The 22535-nt window shown below is 59.0% G+C and overlaps 3 protein-coding genes across 3 annotated transcripts; all 3 read right to left on the bottom strand.

Annotated features, from left to right (window-relative positions):
- Positions 1-534: 534 nt before the first annotated feature.
- On the bottom strand, positions 535-1577 carry SOCS1 (suppressor of cytokine signaling 1). The gene has a single exon (XM_069486284.1). It carries the CDS (start codon positions 1575-1577, stop codon positions 906-908), a length of 672 nt encoding a protein of 223 aa, XP_069342385.1. The 3' UTR covers positions 535-905.
- Positions 1578-16700: 15123 nt separating this feature from the next.
- On the bottom strand, positions 16701-17042 carry PRM3 (protamine 3). Its single transcript, XM_069485749.1, has one exon. It carries the CDS (start codon positions 17040-17042, stop codon positions 16701-16703), a length of 342 nt encoding a protein of 113 aa, XP_069341850.1.
- Positions 17043-18632: 1590 nt separating this feature from the next.
- PRM2 (protamine 2) lies at positions 18633-19219 on the bottom strand. Its single transcript, XM_069485696.1, has 2 exons — positions 18949-19219; positions 18633-18796 (listed from the first exon to the last, which is right to left on the bottom strand). Exons 1-2 carry the CDS (start codon positions 19217-19219, stop codon positions 18633-18635), a joined length of 435 nt encoding a protein of 144 aa, XP_069341797.1.
- Positions 19220-22535: the final 3316 nt, after the last annotated feature.

Here is a 22535-nt window from a genome sequence, read left to right as displayed (position 1 = left end):
ACCCCCTTCCTGGAAGTTGTTGTGGTCACAGAACCAGAGAAGTTTCCTCTCTGTCATCCATGTGAAACAGATTCTGGGTGGACAGCCAAAAAAAGGGTTGGGGGTGTGTGTGCAGATCTACCCATCACTGGGTTTTCTCTTCTGTAGGATGGGTCAGAGCCTGCGCTTGGCAAGGGCGCATCTCTATAAGATTAAGTACATTTAAGAATACAAAGCGAAGAATCGGGGCTGGCACACAGTATGCGCTCAAACGCGAGCTCCCATCTCACCCGGCACACACCAAAACTAGACTCCTGGTTTCTGTCCCGGACAGTCCCAGGTGGAACTGTGCAGGGTGCCCGGGCACCGAACATGCCCCCCACGCCACCTCCAGCTGACCAGGTCAGTCTTAGGACCCTTCTCCCTTGGACATGTTCAGAACCAAGAAAAACTTCTGGCCAAAGCACAAGTTCTAGAAACCTTTTTTTTTTTTTTCTTTAAAAAAAAACTTTCATAATAAAGTTTATTACCTAAACTGGCTGTAAAAAATATAAAATAGGATTCTGCACAGCAGAAAAATAAAGCCAGAGACCCTCCCCCACCCCTGGTTTGTGCAAAGATACTGGGTATATGTAAACATGAGGAGGTAGGAGGCGCGGGTTCAGGTCCTGGCCCCAGATACAGTTAAGCTGCTACAATGACCAGGGGGACCCAGAGGGAACACCAGAGGGAAGCATCCCCAAGAGGTGAGGAGGGGTCTGCGGCCTCGTCTCCAGCTGAGAGCGGGAGGCGTCTCGCCCCCATACCGGCTCCCTCCAACCCAGGCGGAGAGGGCACCCATGTGGTTCCAGTCAAATAATAATAATTAATAATAGAAAATAACAAGGCGCCCCAGTTAATGCTCCGTGCACGGCGGGCGCAGCCGGTCAGATCTGGAAGGGGAAGGAGCTCAAGTAGTCCCGGAGTACGGGGTTGAGGGGGATGCGCGCCAGGTTCTCCCGGCCCACGGTGGCCACGATGCGCTGGCGGCACAGCTCCTGCAGCGGCCGCACGCGGCGCTGGCGCAGCGGGGTCCCCAGCATGCGGCGCGGCGCCGCCACGTAGTGCTCCAGCAGCTCGAACAGGCAGTCGAAGCTCTCGCGGCTGCCGTCCAGGTGGAAGCGGCCGGCCTGGAAGTGCACGCGGATGCTCGTGGGGCCCGAGGCCATCTTCACGCTCAGGGCGAAGAAGCAGTTCCGCTGACGGCTGTCGCGCACCAGGAAGGTGCCCACGGGCTCGGCGCGCAGCCGCTCGTGCGCCCCGTGCACACTCAGGGGTCCCCAGTAGAAGCCGCAGGCGTCGAGGAGAGCGCTGGCGCGGGTGATGCGCCGGTAATCGGCGTGCGAGCGGAACGTGCGGAAGTGTGTGTCGCCGGGGGCCGGGGCCGGGGCCGGGGCCGGGGCCGGGGCCGGTGCCGGTGCCGCCAGGCAGGGCCGCGGGCGCGCTGGGGCCGCGGGCGAGGACGAGGAGGAGGAAGAGGAGGAAGGCTCTGGCCGCCGTCGGGGCTCTGGTGCCGTGGAGATTGCATTGTCAGCTGCCACCTGGTTGTGTGCTACCATCCTACTCGAGGGGCCAGCCGGAGGGGTGGGCCATAGCGTCCAGGGGTGCGCTGATGGGGAGACAGAGGCAGTGAGCCGCAGCGTCCCGCGGAGGCCAGGGCTGGGCAGGTGAGCGGCCGCGAGGCGGCGCGGGAGGGGCGCGGGCGGAGCACCAAGTGCGCGCGGCCCCTCCGAGCCTCGGCGGGCTCATCTAGAAAATGGGCTCTTCGGTCCACCGAGCCCTTCCCGGCGGCGGGGACTCTGGGGGCGGAGTTCCACCTCCGGGGAGCGGAGAGGGGGGCGTGGAGAGGTGCCCGAGAGCAGCCCGCTCCGGCTCCGGCCGTCAGGCCCGCGGCTCGCCGCCCCGCGGCCGCCGCCTGCTGGCCAGACCGGGATCGGCGCCCGGTGCAGGCGGTTTGGGCACAGGCAGCAGAAAAGACTGCGCTGCGGGAACCCCGTGCGCGCGGGGGGCGGCCTGGGTGGGGCCGGGGGGGGGGGCAGCCAGAGGCGTGGCGGCTGCGACCCCACCACGCAGCCCCCGAGCCGGCCCGGCTCCGGCTCCGGCTGCTGGCCGCCGGTCCTTTCCTCCCTTCTCCCTCCCGCCTCCTTGCCCTGTGCCCGGCTCACCTGGCGGCTGGGCGCGGGGCGGCGGGGGGCTCCGGGGCGGCTATCGCGCATGCTCCGGGGCCGGGAGCCGTGCAGCTGCCACGGCCGCTGCTCGCTCTGCTCCGCGCCCGCCCCTGCACCAGTCTTTAAAACCGAAGACTGGGGGGGCGGTGGCCTGAAGACCACGCCCCCGGTAGGCCACTCCCCCAGCGCCACTTTCGGTTTCTCTTTCAGTGGTAGCGCCGGTGTCTGCCTGCTGTTTGCGCTCCCCGGTATTCTCTCGCTGGGGACCCTGCACCCCGACTTCGCCTAGCACCTGCCCTAGCACCGCTGCATCCAGGGGTGCTGGCCCGGCCCTGAACCTTCGGCCACTTCCTGGACATCCCCTTCGGACTGGCGACCCCACTTTTGCCCCTGCACCCTTCGGTCCCGGATTTCTGCAGCCAGGCCCTTCGGGAAGCTCTGGACTGGCCCCGACACACGCCCGCTCCCCACCCACCTGGGGCAGAGCTGTGCCCTAGTCCCCCGGAGCCGGATCCCTCCAGGAATCCCTAGGAGATCTCCCGGGACGGCTCCCGCCCCGCGTAGTGCCGGAGCCGGCCGACTACTGACTGCCTTTTCTTGGCTTGGGCTTCCCAGGAAGCGGCTGCCTGACCACAGGCTTCAGAGGAACCCCTCAGCGGGGCGGGAGGGGCGCCTCGACGCCGGGCCGAGTTCCTAGGAAACCGGGCGGGGCGCTCACGGTCCCCAGCGGCCTCAGCCGCCCTCCCTGCGCTCCCACTGCGACAGCCGGGGAAACTGGCCTGGGGAGGGGCTGTGATTTGCAGTGGCTGGGGGATCGGTGCTCCGGACCCGGCTCTCACCCTCCCTGTTTTCATTTTGGGGAGAAAGAACAGCCGGGCGCCTCCAAATGCACTTTGGAGACCTATGGAAAAACGGTGTATTTGCAGATGTGATCAAAAAACCTACTTTGGTGGCCCTCCCCCCCCTTCTCCTACCTCATGGGTCCCCCTCCCCCTGCTCCATCCAGCACCTGCCCTTCACCACCACCCCCACCCCCCCACCCCCGCCCTCCCCGCCCGCACGCCTATTTGGGCTCGGGATGGTGCGGGGTCTGTGATCAGGGCTATAATTTGTACACGTGTGTGATTTAGTGCTTCTGTTTGTCATGGAAGACTATGGAGCAGGTCCTGGCTGGCGTGTGTATTTGTGAATGAAGGCCGGTAGGGAGCCCCAGAAACTAGGGGGCACACAAAAGACTCGCCAGGCTGGCGGGGGCTTGGTGACTGGCCTTATGCCGGCACACACTGCCCTCTGCAGACAGCTCTCAGGATGCAGCCCAGACGGCTCCTCTGCCCGAAGTCCTGGTGCCAGGTCCTTTTTCCTCGCGTCCTCAGCCTCAGAACGCCAGGGCGCCCCCAGGCAGAGCCCAGGTTCCTGCGTTTGCCCGTGAAAACGGGGTGGCCCAGAATCAGCCTGGCTTAGGACCCCATCAGCTCCCTGAATTTGTGTGTGTGGCCAGGGCTGGTGATAGTCGCTGATGTGGCTGTTTGGGTCCTGTGCAGTGTGCTCCAGGGGGTTAGGTGCTGTGGTCATTCTAGAGATGTCGACTGAGCACCGCTGGGGGCCACAGCCTGTACTGGGTGATGGATAAAATATAATATAAAGCAGGCAAGGCACGACGGGTCACCCCTGTAATCCTAGCACTTCGGGAGGCCGGGGCAGGAGGATCGCTTGAGGCCAAGAATTTGAGACCAAACTGAGCAACATAGTGAGACCCTGTGTCTACAAAAAATAGGAAAAAAAAAAAAAATTAGCTGGGCGTGGTGACATGTACCGTAGTCCCAGCTACTCGGGAGGCTGAGGAAGGAGGATCACTTGAGCCCAGGAGTTTGAGTTTGCTGTGAGTGATGATGACGCCACTGTACTCTAGTCCAGGTGACAGAATGAGACCCTATCTCTAAAAAAAGAAAAAAAAAATGTATATTTGTGTGTGTATGTATATATAGTATATATATATATATATATATGTGTGTGTGTGTAATTAAAAGCCAGACTTTGGACTCAGACCCAATTCTAACTCTGCAACTTTCTAGTCTGTGACCTTGAACATGTGATTAACCTCTCTGCCTTGGCGTCCTCATCTGTGAAATGGGGATAATAATAGGACCTCCCTCCTAGGGTTGTGGTGGGGATTGAATGGGCATTTATGGGTCAGGTGAGAGGAGCCCCTGGTGTATAATGAGCACTCAGGAGGTGTTTGCTGTTGTCACTGATCTTCGGAGGGTGCCTGTGGGTGTGGCAGAGCACTGGAGCCCACAGACAGTGGCTTCACCCCTCGTGTCCATTTTTGGAGCCCAGCCCAGGGAGCACAGGCCAGAGAAGGCATGGTGGGGGAGGAAGAAGAGGAGGAGGAGGAGTGCTGCTTGGGTATAAACTAGGTACATGTGGCCACTGGTGACAGTTATCTTTGGTTTCATTTTCTGAACTTCTAAATTTAAAATGAAACCAAATCCAGAAGAGAAAAAGGAAATGTGCTGATTGACAAGTGTCTGGTCCCACAGGGCCGGGCACCAGCTCATGGGCAGCCAGGAGGTGTGAAGCCCTTAGGAGTCAGACTCCACAGCAAGGTGGGGCCCGGTTCCCACTCCAGGCCTTCTGCTTCTCAGCCGCGGGACCTTGGGCAAGCGACTTGCCCTCTTGGGGTCCCACTTGCCCCATCTGCAGCATGAGCGTTTTTGTACCGCACACAGCAGCAATGTATGCAAAGCCCAGAGCAAAGTGCCAGGCACAGAGCAAGTGCTAGGCACACGTGACTTCTTGTCACAGGGCAGATGAGTCAGCCCTATGTCCACAGCTTGCCAGACCACAGCCAGATGTGCGGCAGGTCCTGGTAGCCCAGAAGTGAGGGGCCCAGCGAGCAGCTGGGGAGAATCTCCATCCCAGCCCAGGGAGCTAGGTTCAGTTTCTCTTTCCAGCTCTGGCAGCGCCGTGCTGGGAAGAGCAGCCCTTTGTCAGGGCTCCTAATCCTGAAACCGGCCTCTGCCCCGCCGTCTTCACCCTCCTTTTCCCCTGATGCATGGCAGGGGTTAGCAAGGTTCCCGTGGGAACCTGGGCCCCTGGGGTCCCCGAGCTGTGGGGCTCACGGTGTGAATTCTGCCATCCACTGGTCTGGGTTTGAATCTGTCACTTCATAAGCATGTGGCCTGGAACAAGCTTAGCTTCTCTGTATCTCAGTTTCCGCACTTGTAAGACAGGGGTAGTGACATATCTATTTCACTCCTTCAGTATTTATTCAGCAGGTAATTATTGAGCACCTACTGCGTGTGGGCACTGGGGACTCGGGGGTCTTCAAGCAGGCGTAGAGGAGACCATGCAATTCCCTCGATAATTTCAGATCTCGCTAAGTGCTGTGTTGGAAATAAACAGGGAGAATGGAGTGATGAGGTGTTTGTGGGGTGAGATAAGGCAGTTAGGAAAAGCCTATTGGAGGAGATGACATTGGCAATGAGGTCTTTCTAAAAGCCGGGTGACAGCCAGTGCAAAGGCCCTGTGGTGGGGCTGAAGGCATGCATAACGATCAGAAAGGAGATGGGTGTAGTTGGTGTAGAGAGCAAGGGGATGAGTGTAGGGGCTCACCAGGGTCCGATTGATCAGGAAGAGCTTGTTGGACAGTGGGAGGGGTTTGGATTTTACCCTGAGAGGGTGGGGCAGCCATCAAAGCCAGGAACCGTCATAGGATTGGGTGTGGAAAGACCTCTGGCTGCTGAACCTATGGGACATTGTTTAGCCACATGAGCTATCATGGTGGCCTTGGGACACACCTCATTCCCTGATGCCTCGGATGTCCCTACACTAGCCTGTGAAATGAGTGTGAAGATAGTTGTAAGGGACAGCTGGGACATTCATGCTTTGGAAAGAGCACTGCCTGCAGAGTCCACGCCTAAGTTCTGGGTCAGTCCTCACTCCCTGGGAGACCCTGGGGAACAAATCCCCATGTGCTGAGCCCCTGCTGCCGGCCAGGTGACAGCTTTTTGGTGTATTATCTTATTTAATCTCTCCCTTGGTCCTGTGATTTGAAAATCATGTGCTGCCGTTTCTGATATGAGGAAAGCACAGCTTGGGGAGCTGGTAGACCTTGACGAGGGTGTTTCGGGGAGCCTGGGGCTTCGCAGAACCTGGCTTGAAGGCGTCTGTCAGGAGAGGTTGCTTTGTCAGGTAGAGCAGTGGTCCCCAGCCTTTTTGGAACCAGGGGCTGGTTTCATGGAAGACAGTTTTTCCAGGGATGGGGGGTAGGGGGGAGGCGGAGCTCAGGCGGTGATGCGAGCAATCGGGAGCGGCTATAAATACAGATGAAGCTTCTCCTGCTGGCCCACCGTGGCCCAGTTCCTAAGTTTCACGGAAGACAATTTGTCCATTGTTGGGGGGTGGGGAGGCGGGGGGCAAGGTGGGAGGCGGAGCTCAGGAGGTGATGTCCAGCCACTTCCTAACAGGTCACAGACTGGCACTAGGCTTCAGCCCCAGGGGGTTGGGGACCACAGGGGTAGAAGTTCCCTCCTGTTACCCCAGCAGCAAATAGCGTGTGTTTTGGTGGGGGAGGGAGTGCTGAGCCAGGGGCACCAAGTCCAAGGAGAAGATCTGAAAGGCCAGGGGGCGATGACGTGGACAGGCCAGTCCTGGGGAGACTTGGCCAGAGTCTGCCCCAAGGTCCCCTGTCCCTGTGTAACAGGTGAAGAAAGGAGACATTAGGTCGGAGATTGTGTGAAGCAGCCAGTACTACTCGGCTCTGAGAAAGCAGTCGCTGTTCTTCTGTGAACGGCTCCAAAATGCAAGGGGCACGAAAGGGGATTTCGGAGAACAATGGTCGGAGGGTCCAGACACCCCTGTCCCAGTCCCAGCTCCCCATCTCTACCAGCTGTGTGGCTTTAAGCAAATTAATTTAACCCAGTGGCCCAAAGAAATGTCACAAAGCGCAAGCATGGAATGCCTGGTCCCTTTCCGTCAGTAAGTCCCTGGGGATCTGATTTATTCCATTTTAAACACTGTTCTAATAAGCTAAACCAGCACCCCCCCGCCCCCACGGACCATAAGTGACAAATTAAGTGTCGGCAACTGACAAGTAGCAAGTGCCATTGATGTAGAAGGGGAGAAAGAATTTGCAGAAGCTGTGAAGCTAGACACAGGACTGACAGACAGCAGGCAGGGGACAGTTAGAGCCTGGACGAGAAGACTCTCATATCTAAAGCCCCCACTGTGGCAAAGGCCACTGGCCAGGCGCCAGGAGGAGAGGTTGGCTTTGACCCAGTTCTCTCCAAGGAGGCACTTCATTTTGGGGCAGACAGACCAGTGGCAGTCTCAACATGTGCTGTGACATGGGAAGCCCAGTGTCTACTGGCATTAGTGGCACCTGGCTCAGCTGGCAGGGCCCCGAGCAGGCTGGGGGAGGGGTCATCCTTGACTGAGTTCTAAGGGAAGATGGCTCTCGCCCAGGGAGGGGAATGGAGCCCTCCTGGCAGAACAAGGTAAGAATTTGAGGACCTGCAGGAGATGAGGCAGGTAGGGAGCCCGAGCCCGGCCCAGTGGTGTATGAGAGGGGCAGGTCTGGGGGAGGCAGCAGGCTGGGCTGGCCTGTCCCTGCCCTGGGACACTGAATCCCTCTGGGGAGGGCCTTCTGGGTCACCCTGCTCAGACAGCGAGCCCGGAGAGAGGCTGATGTTTTGTGCAACATGCTGGTACTGTCCCGTCTCACATCCGACACAGCTTTGCCAGGCGCTCGTTAGATGCATTCCGTGATGCTCGTTCCTTTTTCACTTTTCCTCGTACAAAATAACAAAAGCGTTTCCCATCCCCATAGGTAACCCCAAACACCAGCTTAGTCCGTGTCCTTCTAGATCTTTCTCTGTGCACTTACATGCATGTGCTTTGACCCGTAAGAATAGCGTTGCTCTGTGAAGGAGGTCCCCCTCTGCAAGCGGTGTGTCTTTCTCTATTGCACCCTCTTCCCCGGATAGCACTTCCTGGCAATCTGCATTGATCCTGTGTAGATCAACCCCATTTTTCTTCAAAGCCACATATTCCTCAGGGTGGCCATCTAGCCATCTCCTGTGGATGGACACATAGGTTGCTTTTCGCTCCTGCAAACAGCGTGGCCTTGAGCCTCCCTGCATGACCCTGGGCACACGCGCCTGCGCACGTTTAGCCCCGGCAGTAGCCTTCAGCGGTATGTTTCCCTGTGCCCTCGCCAGCACTTGTAATCAAGCTCTTCCATTTTCACCTATTTGGTGGGTACACAAGGGGTATCTCATTGTTGTTTTAATGCGCCCTCCTCCTCCCATTTATTCAACAAATATTTACTGCACTCCTAACGTGTGCCAGGCACGGTGCTGTGTACTAGGTGCAGCAGTGAAAGCAACACGGCCCCTCGGGGATCTCCATAAAGCAAGGGATGCAAAACAGGCTCAGAGAGGTTAAGAGACCGGGCGAGGGCTGCCCAGCGAGGGGCTGGGGGAGCTGGGGTTTGAATCTGGGTCTGTGTGCCTGCGGAGGTGGAAGTGTTTTTCCTCCCAAATCTTCCCTCAAATGGGCGTCTCCGCCCTGGTCTGTGCTGCTCTTCCCTGGCCGCTCCTCCCGCCACCCCTCAACCCGAGACCGCTGGGTTTCCCCCTAGTGACCACTTGGGCCTCAGGAGTGACACCCCGCAGGTGACTGGGTGGACGGCCGCACCACAAGCCAGGCCTCATTTCAGTATTTCCCAGACCTCACTTCACCCCGATCTCCCACTTACATTAAATCTCTCCGCCAGAGAGTCAGCATCCGCGTACCCTCTCCATGGTGGATGTATCGTCTCTCTCCATTTCCCGAACCTGGGGCTCCGGCAGACCTGCCCACCTGCTGTCCCCACCCCAGCCAAGCCAGCGAAAGAATGAGCCTGCCGCTGGATGCTTCCCTCTTGTCGTCACGTGTCTACAGGACAGTGTGCACTGGTGAGTTGTGTACTTGCGCGTGTGTTTCGGGGGGTGAGGGCCTGCCTGTGTGTGGAGGGGGGCGTGTACGTATTGGGGTCCCCGTGTGCCTGTCGGTCTCTGCGTCTGCGTGGGTGTGCGTGGCTGTTTGTTTGTATATGTGACTGGGTATCTGTGTGCTTGTCCCACTTTCGTCTGAGTGTTGGTTTCGCCACACACGTGACCCGGTCCATCTGCTCCTGGTAAAAGATCTCCTGCTTTCAGTAATCATATCGTAAAAGGACACCGCCCAGGGAATAGGGAGGTCCTTTGGTGAGTGAGGCTCAAAGTCCCCGACCTTACCTCTGATCCTCTCTCTCTGCCTCCTCTTCCAAAATATGCTCCCCAGAAGGTCTTCCCGGACTCTTTTGCACTGTGGTGTCAGTGACCATCGTGGCTTAACGTGGCCTTGCATTTTCAATAGGGACCCGGGAGGTTTTGGGTAAAACATGAGTCTCTAATCTCAGACCTGCCTGCCGGGAGACCTTGGTCCAGTCATTTCACCTCTGAGTCTTAGCTTCTTCACCTGTAAACTGGGGACAGAGCCTGTTGCTGGGCGTGTGTGGATTCTGTAGCAACCTTTATGCCAAAGCCTCTGGCACCTAGTAGGTGCTCAATAAATGGTAATTTCCAAGGCTGCTTGGGCCCTTCCCTGTGGCCTCTCACAAGGGTGCGTGGAAACAACCTGGAACATTTCCCTGCTGTGAGGGGAGGATAAAGGGACCCAAGGAAAGGAGACTGAACCCCACTGGGACCCCTCAAGGGAAGCACTGTCAGCCTCCCATTTTACAGACTTGCTCAAGCTCACACAGCTTGGATCTGAAAGGGACCTTCCGCTGAATCAGCCCTGCGTGCCACTGCCCGGGCCCGGCTCAGCGGCCTTGAGTCCTGAAGGCCTTCCTCCACGGCTCCCCTTCCCCCCACCGCAGGCACCCCGTCCCGCCCCCTTCCCCACCTGTTCACCCCGTTCCTGCAGCCCAGACGCCAAATAAAACACAAAAGGTAACCACAGCGGCCACGCATCTGGCGCAGGTGCTGGGAGCCCGCTGAGACCCGAGGTTGGGGTCGTGACCCCCAGCAGACAGACGAGGCAAGTGAGCCTCAGAGTAGACGTGACTGGTCCACCGTCCCACCGCTGGGAGCATGGGAACCAGAGCAAACCTGAGTGTGACCCTAAAACCTAAGCTGATAGGGTTGAAGGTCAGAAGCTAATTTACATGATGAGACTTTGACCCTTCCCAAATCATTTTATCTGGTGGCCAGTGCTCCTTCTCAAGAAACCATCTCGTCCTTTCTGTGCTGAATTAATAGCGAAGGCTCACTGAGTGCCTACTGCGTGCCAAGCTCTGGGCCTAGGGGCTTTCATACGCGCCAGCCCATTCACCCCTCCCAGTCCCAGCGTGAGCACCTGCACCCATTTTGCGGATGAGAAAACTAGTAATCTGTGTCCACATCTGTCCCCTAACTCAGTCGGAAGCTACGTGGGTGCGGGGACCTTTATCTGCCCTCCTGGGCCGTAGCCCAAAGTCTATGCAAGTCGGCACTCGGTAAATGTTTGCTGGAGGAGGAGGAGCAAGGCAGGGCTCTGGGCATGCTCTTGGGAGGAACTTCCAACCTGCCTGTGTGGGAAGATCCCCAGTGCTCACCTAGCACAGGTCACCATCCTGCCCACTGCTCTGCCCCCTCCTGCCCCAGTATTCCAGTTTCCATGCAGCAGCCGCGCCATCTTCGAAGACACACACCAGACCCTGTCGTCCAGCCAGTGAGGACCCTCCCGTGACCACTTCACACTGAGAATCATGTCTGAGCTCCTCCCTCCGAGCTCCTCCCTCTGAGCTCCCAGGTGGTCTGGCTCCCGCCTCCTGTGCCACTGGTTGCGTGGCCCCTGCAGCTCCTCCGGTCTTTAGGACACAAGCCCTTTCCCGCACGGGGGCTTTGGTGCTGCTGTTCTGGAGGGACAGAGCCTTCCCGGGTTGCCCCACGTCCCCTCGCCCCACTCCCTCATACAACTTGTCTTAAACAGCAGGTCTTGTGTTTGTGTTTGGACTGCAAGTTCCATGAGGACAGGGCCTTTTGTGTCCTCTGTGTGTGTTCCCAGAGCCTCGCAGAGCCCCTGAACAGACTTGGTCCCTTAGTAAAAGTTTGTTGAAGTGGCAGCTTTGAGGACTATTTTATAGAATCGAAAAGGCTCAGAGAGGTTGATAAACAGCCTGTGTCACAATAAGTGCACAGGATTCAAGCTCAGGAACGCTCTGGACTACAAAATGCACATTCCTGACCCCTCTTCCTGTCTCCTGACGTGCTTTTGGGTGAGATACCTGTGGATCAGGTGAGCAGTATATGGATCTGTGGGCGCCACATGTGTGTGTCTGTGCATGTGTGCCCGAGTGTGGGGACGTACAGGGCCAGGGAGGAGTGTTGCCCACCCACACTCAAGGCCTCTTGGCATCTTCCCCTGTTCTGTTCATTTCCGCCCCTGTGCTGGCAGAGACCCCTTCTGTGTTCATGAGATCCCATCACAGGCCTGTCCCTGCCCCCACGTGACCTCGTCCCTGTTTTCTGCTTCCCCACGAGGCCCCCAAAAATGTGACACCTAATCCTAGAGAAATCAAAATGCCGACTCCAGGATAGTCATCCAGTGTACAAGCTTTAATCAATGTTGCATAGAAATCACCGTAGTAACATGTTCCTGCTAAAAGATTGACTTTGTCCTAGCATTCCACGCGTGATGGCACTTCTCATCTGGGTGAAACATACAGGAACAAGCCAGGGAGTGCCGTCTCCTCACTTGTATCTCCGCCCTAAGGGAGAGGAGAGGGACAGGACCTTTAACAGCTGAGCACTTCAGTCACTGAACTCTCCTTCCACCCACCCACCCACCTATTTATTAATTCACTCTGGTCAACATTTCATTCTTTCGCGTCCTACCCCATCGGTCTAAATATCTATCCCATCCATCAGTTCAGTTACTCCAATCCGCCATCCAGTAATATTCATTCAGCCGTCAAAACTCATCCATTCAATTCATCCACCAACCATATCCTTCCAAATAATCAAATCAGCCATCTACCCAACCAGTGCATCCATCCAATCCCATTTATTCATCTGTCTGGCTAATCTCGTCCAACTTTCCTGTCATTCAACCATTGTGTCTATCCATCCACCCCTCCATCCATCCGTAGATCACTTCTATTACCCATCCGTCTACCTCACCAAGCTCCCAGTGAATTATTCAGCCACCCGGTCATCCACCCAGCCTCTCAACCCATCGTGCTTCCATCTAGCTAATCTGCTGTCTGTCCATCCTCCCAATCAACCCATCCAGTTAAAGAACCAGTCCATCAATGCGTCGTGCATGCCACTCGCCACGTGCCATTGTGTCCCCTCCCCCTCTCCACCCCTGCCTGCGGTTCCTCTGTGACCCAGCTTGGAGGCAGAAGCATTCACCTCACCTCCCCCAAGGTCCAGTGACCTGCTCCCCATCGTCCGTGGGCCCCGTGGCCCTTCCCCCGCCACCCGAAGTGTACCTGTGTTCCGCCTCTTTGTTTTGTACGCCTGGTGGATCCTCTTGCCCACCCTTCTCTTCCTGTTCGCCTTCACCTTGCTTTCCAAGGTCTTTCTGTTCCTGGGGCAGCTGCTGCAGTGGGCGGTGGGCCGCGTGGGAGAGCGGTGGTGGGAGTGCATGGTCTGTTTGTGGTGCTTTGCTGGTGGGCTGGGGCTTGGGCTCTGGCTCTGGTGGCCGGCTGGGCTGCAGGACCGCGGTGGGCTGCGGTGGCTGGTCGGGCCCTGGCTGGAGCTCTGGCTGCAGCCCTTGTTCCGTCGGCAACTCTGGCTACAGTTCTGGCAGTGGTGGCTGCAGTCGCACTGGCTGCAGGCGTGGCTTTGGGGCCGACAGTTGCCGTGGGGCTGGGTGTGGGCGATAGGAAGGCTCTGCGTCTTGGTGTCCATGGGAGGCCACGCTCGGAGGGGCAGAGGCCTCCTCCTCCTCCTCCTCTCCCAGCGGGCCCAGCTTTACAGAGACCCTGGCGGCCCCTGGTTATATAGTTGGGGCCGATTATGATGGCACAGGCTCAGGGTGTAACAGACGCGGCCCGGCTGGGACAAAGCCCCTACCCTCACCCCCAGGGCGGGGCAGCTTTCAGGGCACCCTGGGGCAGTCCCATCTGTGGGTTAAGGGCAGGGCCCTCGGGTCAGACTGGACCGAGTGAGCCGAATCTACATCCCAGATCTGCTGCTTCCGCACAATCAGCCCTGGGCCTTTACCTCTCCGAGTCCTAGTGTCCCCGTCCTTGTAGAATAGGGATAATGCTTGTACTGACCTCGTACGGACAGCGGAAGAATTAAATGAGAAAGCCTATGTCGAGCAGCGAGCTCAGGCCTGGGCCACAGTGATAGCTCAGTAAACGCCATTGACTGGCATGGTCAGCGTTTTCTTCCCCTGCCCGGCAGCTTGGGCGACAGTGGTGCAGCCCTGACCCCGGCGGCAGGTGCCGGGTGGTCTGCACGGCAGACGGTTAGTGCCCAGATAGATGTCGGGCAGGGGATGAATTCGTCGGATGCCCAGGGGATGAATGAATGATCAGAGTGACTAGACCGATGGCTGGGGGGCCGCTGCCCACCTGCCCAGCAAGATTTAAAGTCAGGAGATTTAGACCAGGTTCCAATCCCAGTTTGCACTGATGTCTGGTCTTGGGGAGGTCATTGTGGTTTTCAAGGCTTGGTGGCCGTATATGACGAAAGGGGTGTCTGTCCTTTCCTGGTATCGTGAGCCCGAGAGGCCTGTCAAGCCACAGGAGTCCCCGGAAACCCGTCTTCCTCCGTTCAGTCCCTGCGTCCTGACTCTGCTTCCCTCCCTGCTAGTGGAGCTGCATTTCAGCCACTCTGCGCTGCTGGCACGCCCGGCACCGGGAGGAAAGTCACGCTGGCCTGTGCGCCCCAGGCCCTCTGTGACCCCCTCCCCCCGGTCTCCACGGGTCCATCCAAAGCCGCCGGCCGCTCCCAGGTCTTGGCTGAGACCCTGGGGCTTAGCTCTCGGCCACTCTTGGCCAGCACCCCCGCTTCTCCCCCCATGGAGCTCCCTCTATCCCCATGTCCCCCCCCCCAGCGGGTCCTGGCGACGCGGACTTCCCACTCTGTGTTGCCACTCACAGCATTGCCTCTTGTCTCCGGGATCTGCTATCACCCCCTTTTATCGAAGTCTATTTCTTAATAAATGTGTCAAATCGCTCACAGGGAGAACCACCCTCCTACTTCCCGCTTGTCCGGGCTCTGGGCCCCACCCTTTCCAGGCAGCTTTGTCCTCGAGCTTCACAGCGACCCTGTGTAATGGGCCAAATGGTGGCCCCCAAATCTATGTCCGCGTCTTACCCCCGGAACCCATCCGTGTGACCTTATGTGGGAAAAGCGTCTTTGCAGGTGGAATTAGGCGGAGAACCTTGGGCTGAGAGCATCCCAGAGCACGCGGTGGGCCCTAACTCCAGTGGCGAGTGTCTCTGTGAGAGACGGAAGGGATGACACAGGGAAGAGAGACCTCGTGCAGGTGGAGGCAGCGAGACGAGCTGTGCAGCCCCTGGGAGCGGGAGGGCGAGGGAGGGATTTTCCTCTGAGGCTTCCAGAGGGAGGACAGCCCCCCACCCCCCAGCTGACACCTCGATCTCCGGAACCATCACAGAATAAATTCCTGTCGTTTTCAGCTACCAATGTGTGGTACTTTGACACAGCAGCCCTAAGAAACACACACATCCTGGGAGGCAGGTATGATTGTTGTGTTTTAGAACGAAGGAACAGGCTCAGAGAGGTTGAGTAACCAGCCCAGAGTCCCACAGCTAGGCACTAGCAGAGCCGGGATTCAAATCCAGGCGTGGCCACCTGGTACAGGCACCGACGGGTCCACGGGGATTCGTGGGCACGGGCAGCTTCGTTCCAGGGGCCCTGCCTGTGCGGGGCTCTGCAGGCTGGCTGTGGGCAGTGTGCGGGGCCGTGCTGTGAGACTCTCTGGGCCTCTGGATCCCCCACCACGGCCACCCCACTGCTGAGCCCCACTTCCCCACCTGCTGTCGCCTTCCTGGCCCTCCCGAGGAGAGCCGCCCTCTCTGGCAGCCACAACCCCACGACAGTGACCCGTCTCTCAGGACAGGACTGCATTTTGTTACTGCCGGGGCTCTGGGGACTGGCGTAGGCTCTGGCACACGGCAGGGGCTCCACCAATGTTTGCTGGGCACACGGACGGGCGGGTGGACCTTTGGGCTTTGGAGAAAAAGACAAAGTTGCCCATTGCGTCACTTGTGGTGGGGGCAGGGGAGAGTCTTGGGGCAGTGGGGCCTCCCCCTGCCCTCTGCCCTCTGCCCTCTGCCCTCTGCCCTCTGCAGGCCCAGCGGTGGCCTCACGTCAGGTAACCCTCAAACAGAGCCCCCAGGGAAACCGAGGGCCCCCCCCCCGGGAATGCGGCCTCCCCTTCCCCACCCCCACTGCCCGGGCAGGGTCCTTCTGGGCCCAGACGTGGCCGCTTGGAGCACCGCAAGGGAGGAGGGCAGAGATCACATTTGTCGTTTATTTTTAATTTTTAAAACTTTTCACCAGGGAGCATAGATTCAAATTGCCCTGAGTCTATGCTTCCTCCTTTGTCATTTCTTCCAGGAAAAGAGGTGAGAGCCGGGGCAGGGGGCGGCAGGCACAGCCTGAGGCTTCCCCTGGAAGGTGCGCTGAGCCGGGCTCTGCGCCTCGCCAGCAGCCTCTCTGGGCTCCCTCTGCTCGTCACTCTCACGGGGGCACTGTCTCTGCCCCTGGGGCTGGACCCCTTGAGGAGGACAGGAGGGAGCCTCCAGGTCGGGGCACAGATGGTCACAGAGCGGGGGCGGCCCCGGGAGCGTCAGTGCTGAGGAGGAGCTGGGCCGCGCTGCCCCCAGCAGCACGACCCTCCTAGCATCTGGCCCCCACGCCCGACACTGGCCCACTGGCCCTCGGGAAGTTCTCAGGCTACCCCTTAAGCAGGGAGGGGCAGGCTGAGGCTCAGAGACACACAGTGACTTGCTCAAGGTCGCACAGCTAGCAGAAAGGAAATTTGAACCCCGGTGTGCTGAACGCCCAAGCCAGTGTGCTCTCAGGGAAGGACTAGTTAGAGCAGCAAAACGGGGCTTGGGCTGAAAGAGGTGACACTGTCCCTCTGGGTGCTCTAGGCCTGCGTGTGCTCAGGCTCGGGGAGGAATCCCCCCTGCCCAGGAGATGGGACTGGCGGAGACGCTGCCCAGTCCAGACTGCCGAGTTCCCTGCCCTCCGAGGGGGGAGGACCTCTAGCTGGGTGTCAGGAACAAGGTCACCAAGCCCTGTTCTTCAGCCTCCCTTGGCAGATGGTGGCCCTCCGGGTGCACCCCCGACCCCACACACCCACCCCGCACTCGTGCACACACGTGGTACCAGAGGGGACGGGGTTAGGGGAAACCAGAGAGGAGGGGGCCTCCTCGGAGATTTTTTATTGACTCTTTTCTGAAAGTTCTGGCTGGAACAGCGTGGACACCCCCTCCCGGGCCGTCGTCGGGGGTCAGGAGTGCGTCTGCTTGGGCTCGGCGCTCTGCTGGGCCCTGGGGCTGTCCTCGGCCGTCTCCTCCTGCTGCTCGGGCTCCATCAGTAGCAGCTTGCCTTGAACCGGGAGCTCCTCCTCTTCCTCCTCCTCTTCCTCCTCCTCGTCTTCCTCCTCCTCCTCCTCCTCCTCATCTTCCTCACCCTCTGACGACAGGGAGAAGTTATCTTGACTCACACAGGCCACAAACTTCTTCATGGAGGATTCGTGGCCTTTCCTGTGGCCCGTGCCGTGGCCCGTGCCGTGGCCCGTGCCGTGGCCTGAGCCGTGGCCTGTGCTGAGCTTGGCACAGCGGGAACCCATTGTCCACTTAGCGTGTCTGTCTGGGACAGGAGAAAAGGCAGCTGGGGGCGGTGAGGGGCCGTGAGGGCGGGAGGCAGGGCACTGACATCACAAAGGCCCCTGGAGCCCACCCCCGCTCGGGGACCCAACCCACCAACCACAGGGCAGGACAGAAAGGCCACACGCCAGGCCAGCTGGGGCGCTGCCTCTGTCTGCCTTGTTTGCCTTGGCAAAAGGCCCCGTTTAGCTGGGATGAGAGTTGGGGATAGAATTTCTGGAAGCAAGAGGGGCACACACAGACTCCTCCCATCCCAGAAACGCCCAGCCAAGGGGAACTATTGACAGTTTTCGAAGATGGGGTCAGAACAGTGGCTGCCTGTGGGTGGGGCTACCAGGGAACTTTCTGGGGCAGGTGGGAATGTTGGGTCTCTCGACCTGGTAACACTCGGTAATAACTCATCGAGCTGCGCGCTCAAAGTCTGTGCATTTTGTCTGAGTCGTATCTCCATACAATTAAAGAACCCCTAGAATGCTTTCTTTCAGGGGCCTGAAAGTGTGATCCTCTGAAATCTCCTTGAAAGGCAGTGGCTCCTGAGCTTTTTGGGGTCACAAGTGTCTTTGAAGACACTTGGAACTGCCCTTTTGCAAGGTCGCACCTGCCCGTACAGCACGATTTCAGCCTGGAGTGTGGGGGAGTTAGGGACCATGGCTTTAAATGTGGTCATTTCCAAACACTGGGAATCCACTTTCCAACTGGTAGATCAGATCTTGCCCGTTTCCTGCCCCCCATCCTCAGTGGCTGTGGGAGGTAGAATGATGACCCTCCAAGATATCCATGTCCTATCCTGGAAACTACAGATGTCACTGAGGATCTTGAGATGGGGAGATTGTCACAAGTGGCAGATTTCAGATTTCAGACAGGAGGTGGAGTGACGCAGTCACAAGCCAAGGAGTGCAGGCAGCCCCCCGTGCCCAGCAGCGTGGGTTCTCCCCGAGGCTCCGGAGGGAGGGCAGTCCTGGGGTAACGTGCTGGCCAAGACAGCCTCATACAGCCCGGCCCCTGCTCTCTTGCTGGAGCAAGCCAGACCTGCTTCCTACCGCGGGGCTCCGGCGTGTACTGTTCCTCTCCTCCCGCAATTCACACTCCCCCCGGCCACACAACATTGGCGCCCAGGGACTTCTGCCGTGCGTGCCACTGAAGACATCTTTGTGACTGAGTTAGGGCTCAGTCTTTGGGCAGGGAAGCCAGAGGTGACCTTTCACCCCTCTCATGGGGTAGGATGTGGTTCAGGAGAGCCTGACTTTGGTTGAAGACGCCCAGGCCAGAGGTGGGGGTGTCACGGCAGTAGTGTGATAGCGTGGCTTTTGGCACCAGGAAAGGACACGTGACAGAGGACAGGACAGTGTCTCGGGGTAACACACCAGACGCGCTCAGGGCGCCGAGCCCCACCCGCCCCGGGAAGCCAGGTCTGCCCTTTGTGCAAAGGAGCCCCCAATAGGCCTCTGAGTTTCTCGTCAAGTTTTATTTGGCAGGTGACTTTTGCTTGTTTTATTCAGATCTTGTGAGTTCTTCGGCAACTCAGGGCTCGGGCATCTGACGTGGGGGAGTTGCTATGGCCTCGTGTGGTGTTTCTTGGGCAGGTGAATTCTCCTTAACTTCCAGCCAGGGGCGGTGGGCGCAGGAAGTTTAGTAGTAGCGCCTTCTGCATCTTCTCCTCCTCCTCCTGCAGGCTTTTGGGAAAGAAAATTCTGGTTCAGAGGGGCGTCTAGGGAATCTGGGTGGGGAGGGGGGCTTTTGGGGGCTGCCAGGTGGGTGGGGTCCCTGCCTCCCTCCTGCCCCTCCGTGCAGTGGCGCAGGTGCAAAGGGCCTGGGGTCCCTAGGGGTTCACGGGGTGGGCGAGGGGTGCGGCGGGGGAGGGGGGCAGACCTCTGCGATGCCTCCGCCTGCAGCAGCGTTTTCTGCGCCTTCGGCAGGAGCGTCGCCGCCGTCTGTGGATCCGGTTCAGCCTCTTCCGAGAGCAGCATCTGCGCCTGTAGCGGCAGTGGCGGCCTTTGTAGGTCCTGCCGTAGAACTCGATGCTCTCGGGGCTCAGGCCCGGCTCCTCCTGGCCCTCGGGTCCTTGCTCCTGCTCGTGCCCTTGCTGCCTGTACCCCTGGTTCGGGCGTTCGCTGGGGCTCCTCACGCGGTACCGGACCATGGTGGAGGGAGGTGTGGAGGCTCCTAGGCGGAGCCTGCAGCTGGCCTTGGGGGTGGGGAGGAGGGCCGAGGCCTGCCCACCTGCTCTTGGTGTTGATGTTGGTCTGGTTTGCAGGGGCTCTCTGGGGAGGCTCATATATAAAGGGGACCCCCACTGTGACCTGGCGGCCCCGCCCCCCATTCATTGTCCCCACCCCGCCCAGCCCCCGCAGCCAGGAGGGCCCTGGCACACAACAGGGGGGCGGGAAGGGCAAGCAGTCCCCTTGCTTTGCCAGTAAACTGTGTCCCCACTCTCTGGTAGCAGGTGGGACCTCAGGTCACAAGAAAGAGTGCCAGCGTTTTGTCATCCAGGTGCCCCGCTGGTGGGCATTGGCGTGTGGCCATTGGAAGTTTCCCACATCCTCGGTGCTGTGCCACGTGGCACCAGCATGTGCAGGAGGGGCTTCCACCTGTCCTCACGGCTTGCTGGCAGTAAGAACAGCACCCCGTTATCCGGAGTCGCTACCTGTTTCCCCCGAGTTCGCTCCTTCACGCCTTGTGGTCACAATCCCCATTTTCTGTGGGAGAAGCTACTCACGGTGACTGTGCAGACAAGGGGACAGGCAGGCAGGGACACCCTCAGGCCACACCCTCGGCTCTGCACCCCTCCCAGGCCGGGGCGCCCCCTTCTCCTCCACATGTGTCTTCTCCCCTCGGCTCCGCCTGCCTGCTCCTGGGCATCTCGTTATACATTGATCATCCCGCTGACGTCCCAAATCAGAGCCACAGCAGCAAGGAGGATGTGGCAGACACAGCCACGCCTCCCCCGTGCATGGCCACGTCTTACTCCCAGAGCCTGTGACTGTGTCCCCTTACGTGGCAAAAGAGACTATGCAGATGTGATTGCCTTAGGGCCCTCACGTTGGGGGGGGGTCCTCCAGGACTCTCTGGGTGGGCCCGACACAACCACCAGGGCCCTTATAAGACAGGAGAGGGAGGCAGGGGGGGCCCAGGAGGAGAGATTGGGGGGTGCCACGCGGCTGGCTTTGAGGATGGACCGGCCACGAGCCAAGGAGGCGGGTTATCCTCCCCGGAACATCTAGAGGGGACTCAGCCCTGATGACACCTTGATTTGAAATCTCACAAGGCCCCTTTCGGACTCGTGACCTGCGGAAGCAGATGATAAATCTGCACCGTGTGACGTTCGTGGTCGTTGGCCACGGTGGCGATAGGAAGCAGCGACGGAGGGCTCAACCTTCCGGCCCTCGCAGGAGGGCGGTGTCGCCACTCCTGCGCTGCGTGTGTGCTGCTTCCCTTTTGAGGACAAAGGCACTTTATAGTGGCCCCCGAGGGCCCTTGTTGACAATCTGCATGTCCAGGCCTCCCCCCGGGTCCTGCTGAGTCCCGTCTCCACGGCTAGAGTTGGATGATCAAACTAGGAAAGTCACCCGGGGTCTGCAAGTTCAGCCGCCTGCTGTCGCCCTCCGATGGGGTGTGGGAAGCTGTTCCCGCAGTGGCCGGGGCCCTGGGGCACCAGGCCTAGGGTTGAACTCAAGCTCTGAGTCCCCCGGGGTGCTTACCTGGAACTGCGGGGCTGTTGACACCTGCCCCGCGAGGCTGGTGTGAGGACTGGAAGTGACACGTGCAGAACTTATAAATAGAAGTCATAGCCGTAGCAATCCCGAGGTGCCGGGAAATGTCACCTCAGAGAACTGGACCTCAGAGCTCTGGTCACTGATGCTGGTGCCCTGGGCTTTGCTCCACCACCATGAAGTGATTGTGACCCCGCGTCTGTGTCACAGCATCTGAGAGCTGGGCTCTCCTCAGCTGTGACCCGGCCAGGTAGACCAGTGTCCAGCAGGAGTCCTTGTTTGGTCACTGACCTGTCCATGACCCATCTCCACGTCTCTCTGGGGTTTGGGTCCAGGCAGTGTCGTGTGAGTTCAGCGTGGGCTTGGGTCGGACCAGATGGGCAGGTGGCCTTTGCGTCCTCAAGTGGGTGATGTGTCTCCTTCGTGGAGCTACTGAAGGTTAAGCGTGAAAAGCGCAGCTCAGCTGCTACCTGGACAAGTTATCACTGTCCCCACATGGGGATGAGAGCTCATGACAGGCCTGCTGGATGAGGAATAAAACATTTTGAACTGAATGGTTTTTCTGGTGACAACTGGCTTAATCTACTTATCACCAAAGATGGCTTCTTTTCAGTGTGGAAATCTCTGGGCTGAGTGTCCTGGGTGGGCGATGAGTCGCTCATGTCAAACTCGGGCTGATAAATGTCTGCCTGGCTCCGGGGGCCCCTGGGGTGGAGGAAACCTGACGTGTAGCACTTGTCAGTTCTCGTGTCAATACTCCTGCCCCGGGGGCTGCCATCGAAGTCATGAGTGCGGGGTTGGGAAGAGACGTGCACAGTTGGCCCCTAGAAACTCGCACGACCCGGCCTCGGTGCCCCACTGGGTGAGGAGGAGGTTTGAGGACGCAGGTTTTTGTCATGATGTGCGTGCCGCTGAGAGTTTGCAACAAAATCCAGTGTGACAGCTGTCACTCATATGTCCCCCTCCCACTCTCCCGTCCCACGCCCATGCCCGCTCCCCGAGCCCCTTCTCAAGGACAAGGAGACGAGAGTGGGATGACTTTTCAACGTTTATTGACAGGCGGCATTGTTCCTTAGCAGGCTCCTGTTTTTCATTGGATGGTGGCATTTTCAAGATGTGGCAAGAGGTTCTTGAAGTCTGGTAAAATTCTCAGGCAGGAGTTTGGTGGACGGACGTGCTATTCTGTGCATTTAGTATCTTCTTCTACACCTGTACCTGCGGCGGCAGCACCCTGGCGGGGAACGAGAAAGGCATTGAGGGCCCCCGTCCCTGTCCCTGTCCCTGCCCCAGCCCAGCCCGCCCCCCAGGCTGGGCCCCGCTTTACTCCTCCTCCTCCTCCGACAGCATCGCCTCCGTCGTCTGCGACATCTTCGTCTCCGGCGGCGGCACCTGCTCCTGCTTTGGCTACGGCAACATCTGTATCTGGCCATGGCGCCGGATGAAGTTGGCCTGGACTCTCAGAGCAGGGGGCACCACCTTGGTTGAGCCAGCCAACCTGTGAGCAGGTGGAACTTTGTGGGCTGTGAGCTAGGGCTGGCGCCTGGGCCTCTTATAGACACCGGGCCCCCCGCCCAGGCATTGTGAGGTCGAAGTGTTCGGGGACCTCACAAGCCACGGCCACAGCTGTCCCAAATCGTGTCCATATATGGGCATGTGCAGGGAGGGCGGGAGCCTCTGATGTCATAGCCAAGGGGACACAGGATGACGTCTCTGTAAGGGCACTCACTCGCCCGCTCATCCAGTTAA

The sequence above is a fragment of the Eulemur rufifrons genome, chromosome 14 (genome assembly GCF_041146395.1).
Source record: "Eulemur rufifrons isolate Redbay chromosome 14, OSU_ERuf_1, whole genome shotgun sequence".
In the NCBI taxonomy this organism is placed as follows: Eukaryota; Metazoa; Chordata; class Mammalia; order Primates; family Lemuridae; genus Eulemur; species Eulemur rufifrons.
Note: the sequence above shows the minus strand (reverse complement) of the source record. Positions and strands in the feature narration are given on the sequence as shown.

Excerpts from the sequence above, each read along its gene's own strand:
- PRM3 (XM_069485749.1), bottom strand. The coding sequence starts at position 17,042 with ATGGGTTCCCGCTGTGCCAAGCTCAGCACAGGCCACGGCTCAGGCCAC.
- SOCS1 (XM_069486284.1), bottom strand. The coding sequence starts at position 1,577 with ATGGTAGCACACAACCAGGTGGCAGCTGACAATGCAATCTCCACGGCA.
- PRM2 (XM_069485696.1), bottom strand. The coding sequence starts at position 19,219 with ATGGTCCGGTACCGCGTGAGGAGCCCCAGCGAACGCCCGAACCAGGGG. Across the intron at positions 18,797-18,948 it reads CAGGCGGAGGCATCGCAGAG|ATTCCCTAGACGCCCCTCTG; the intron begins GTCTGCCCCCCT and ends CTCCCCACCCAG.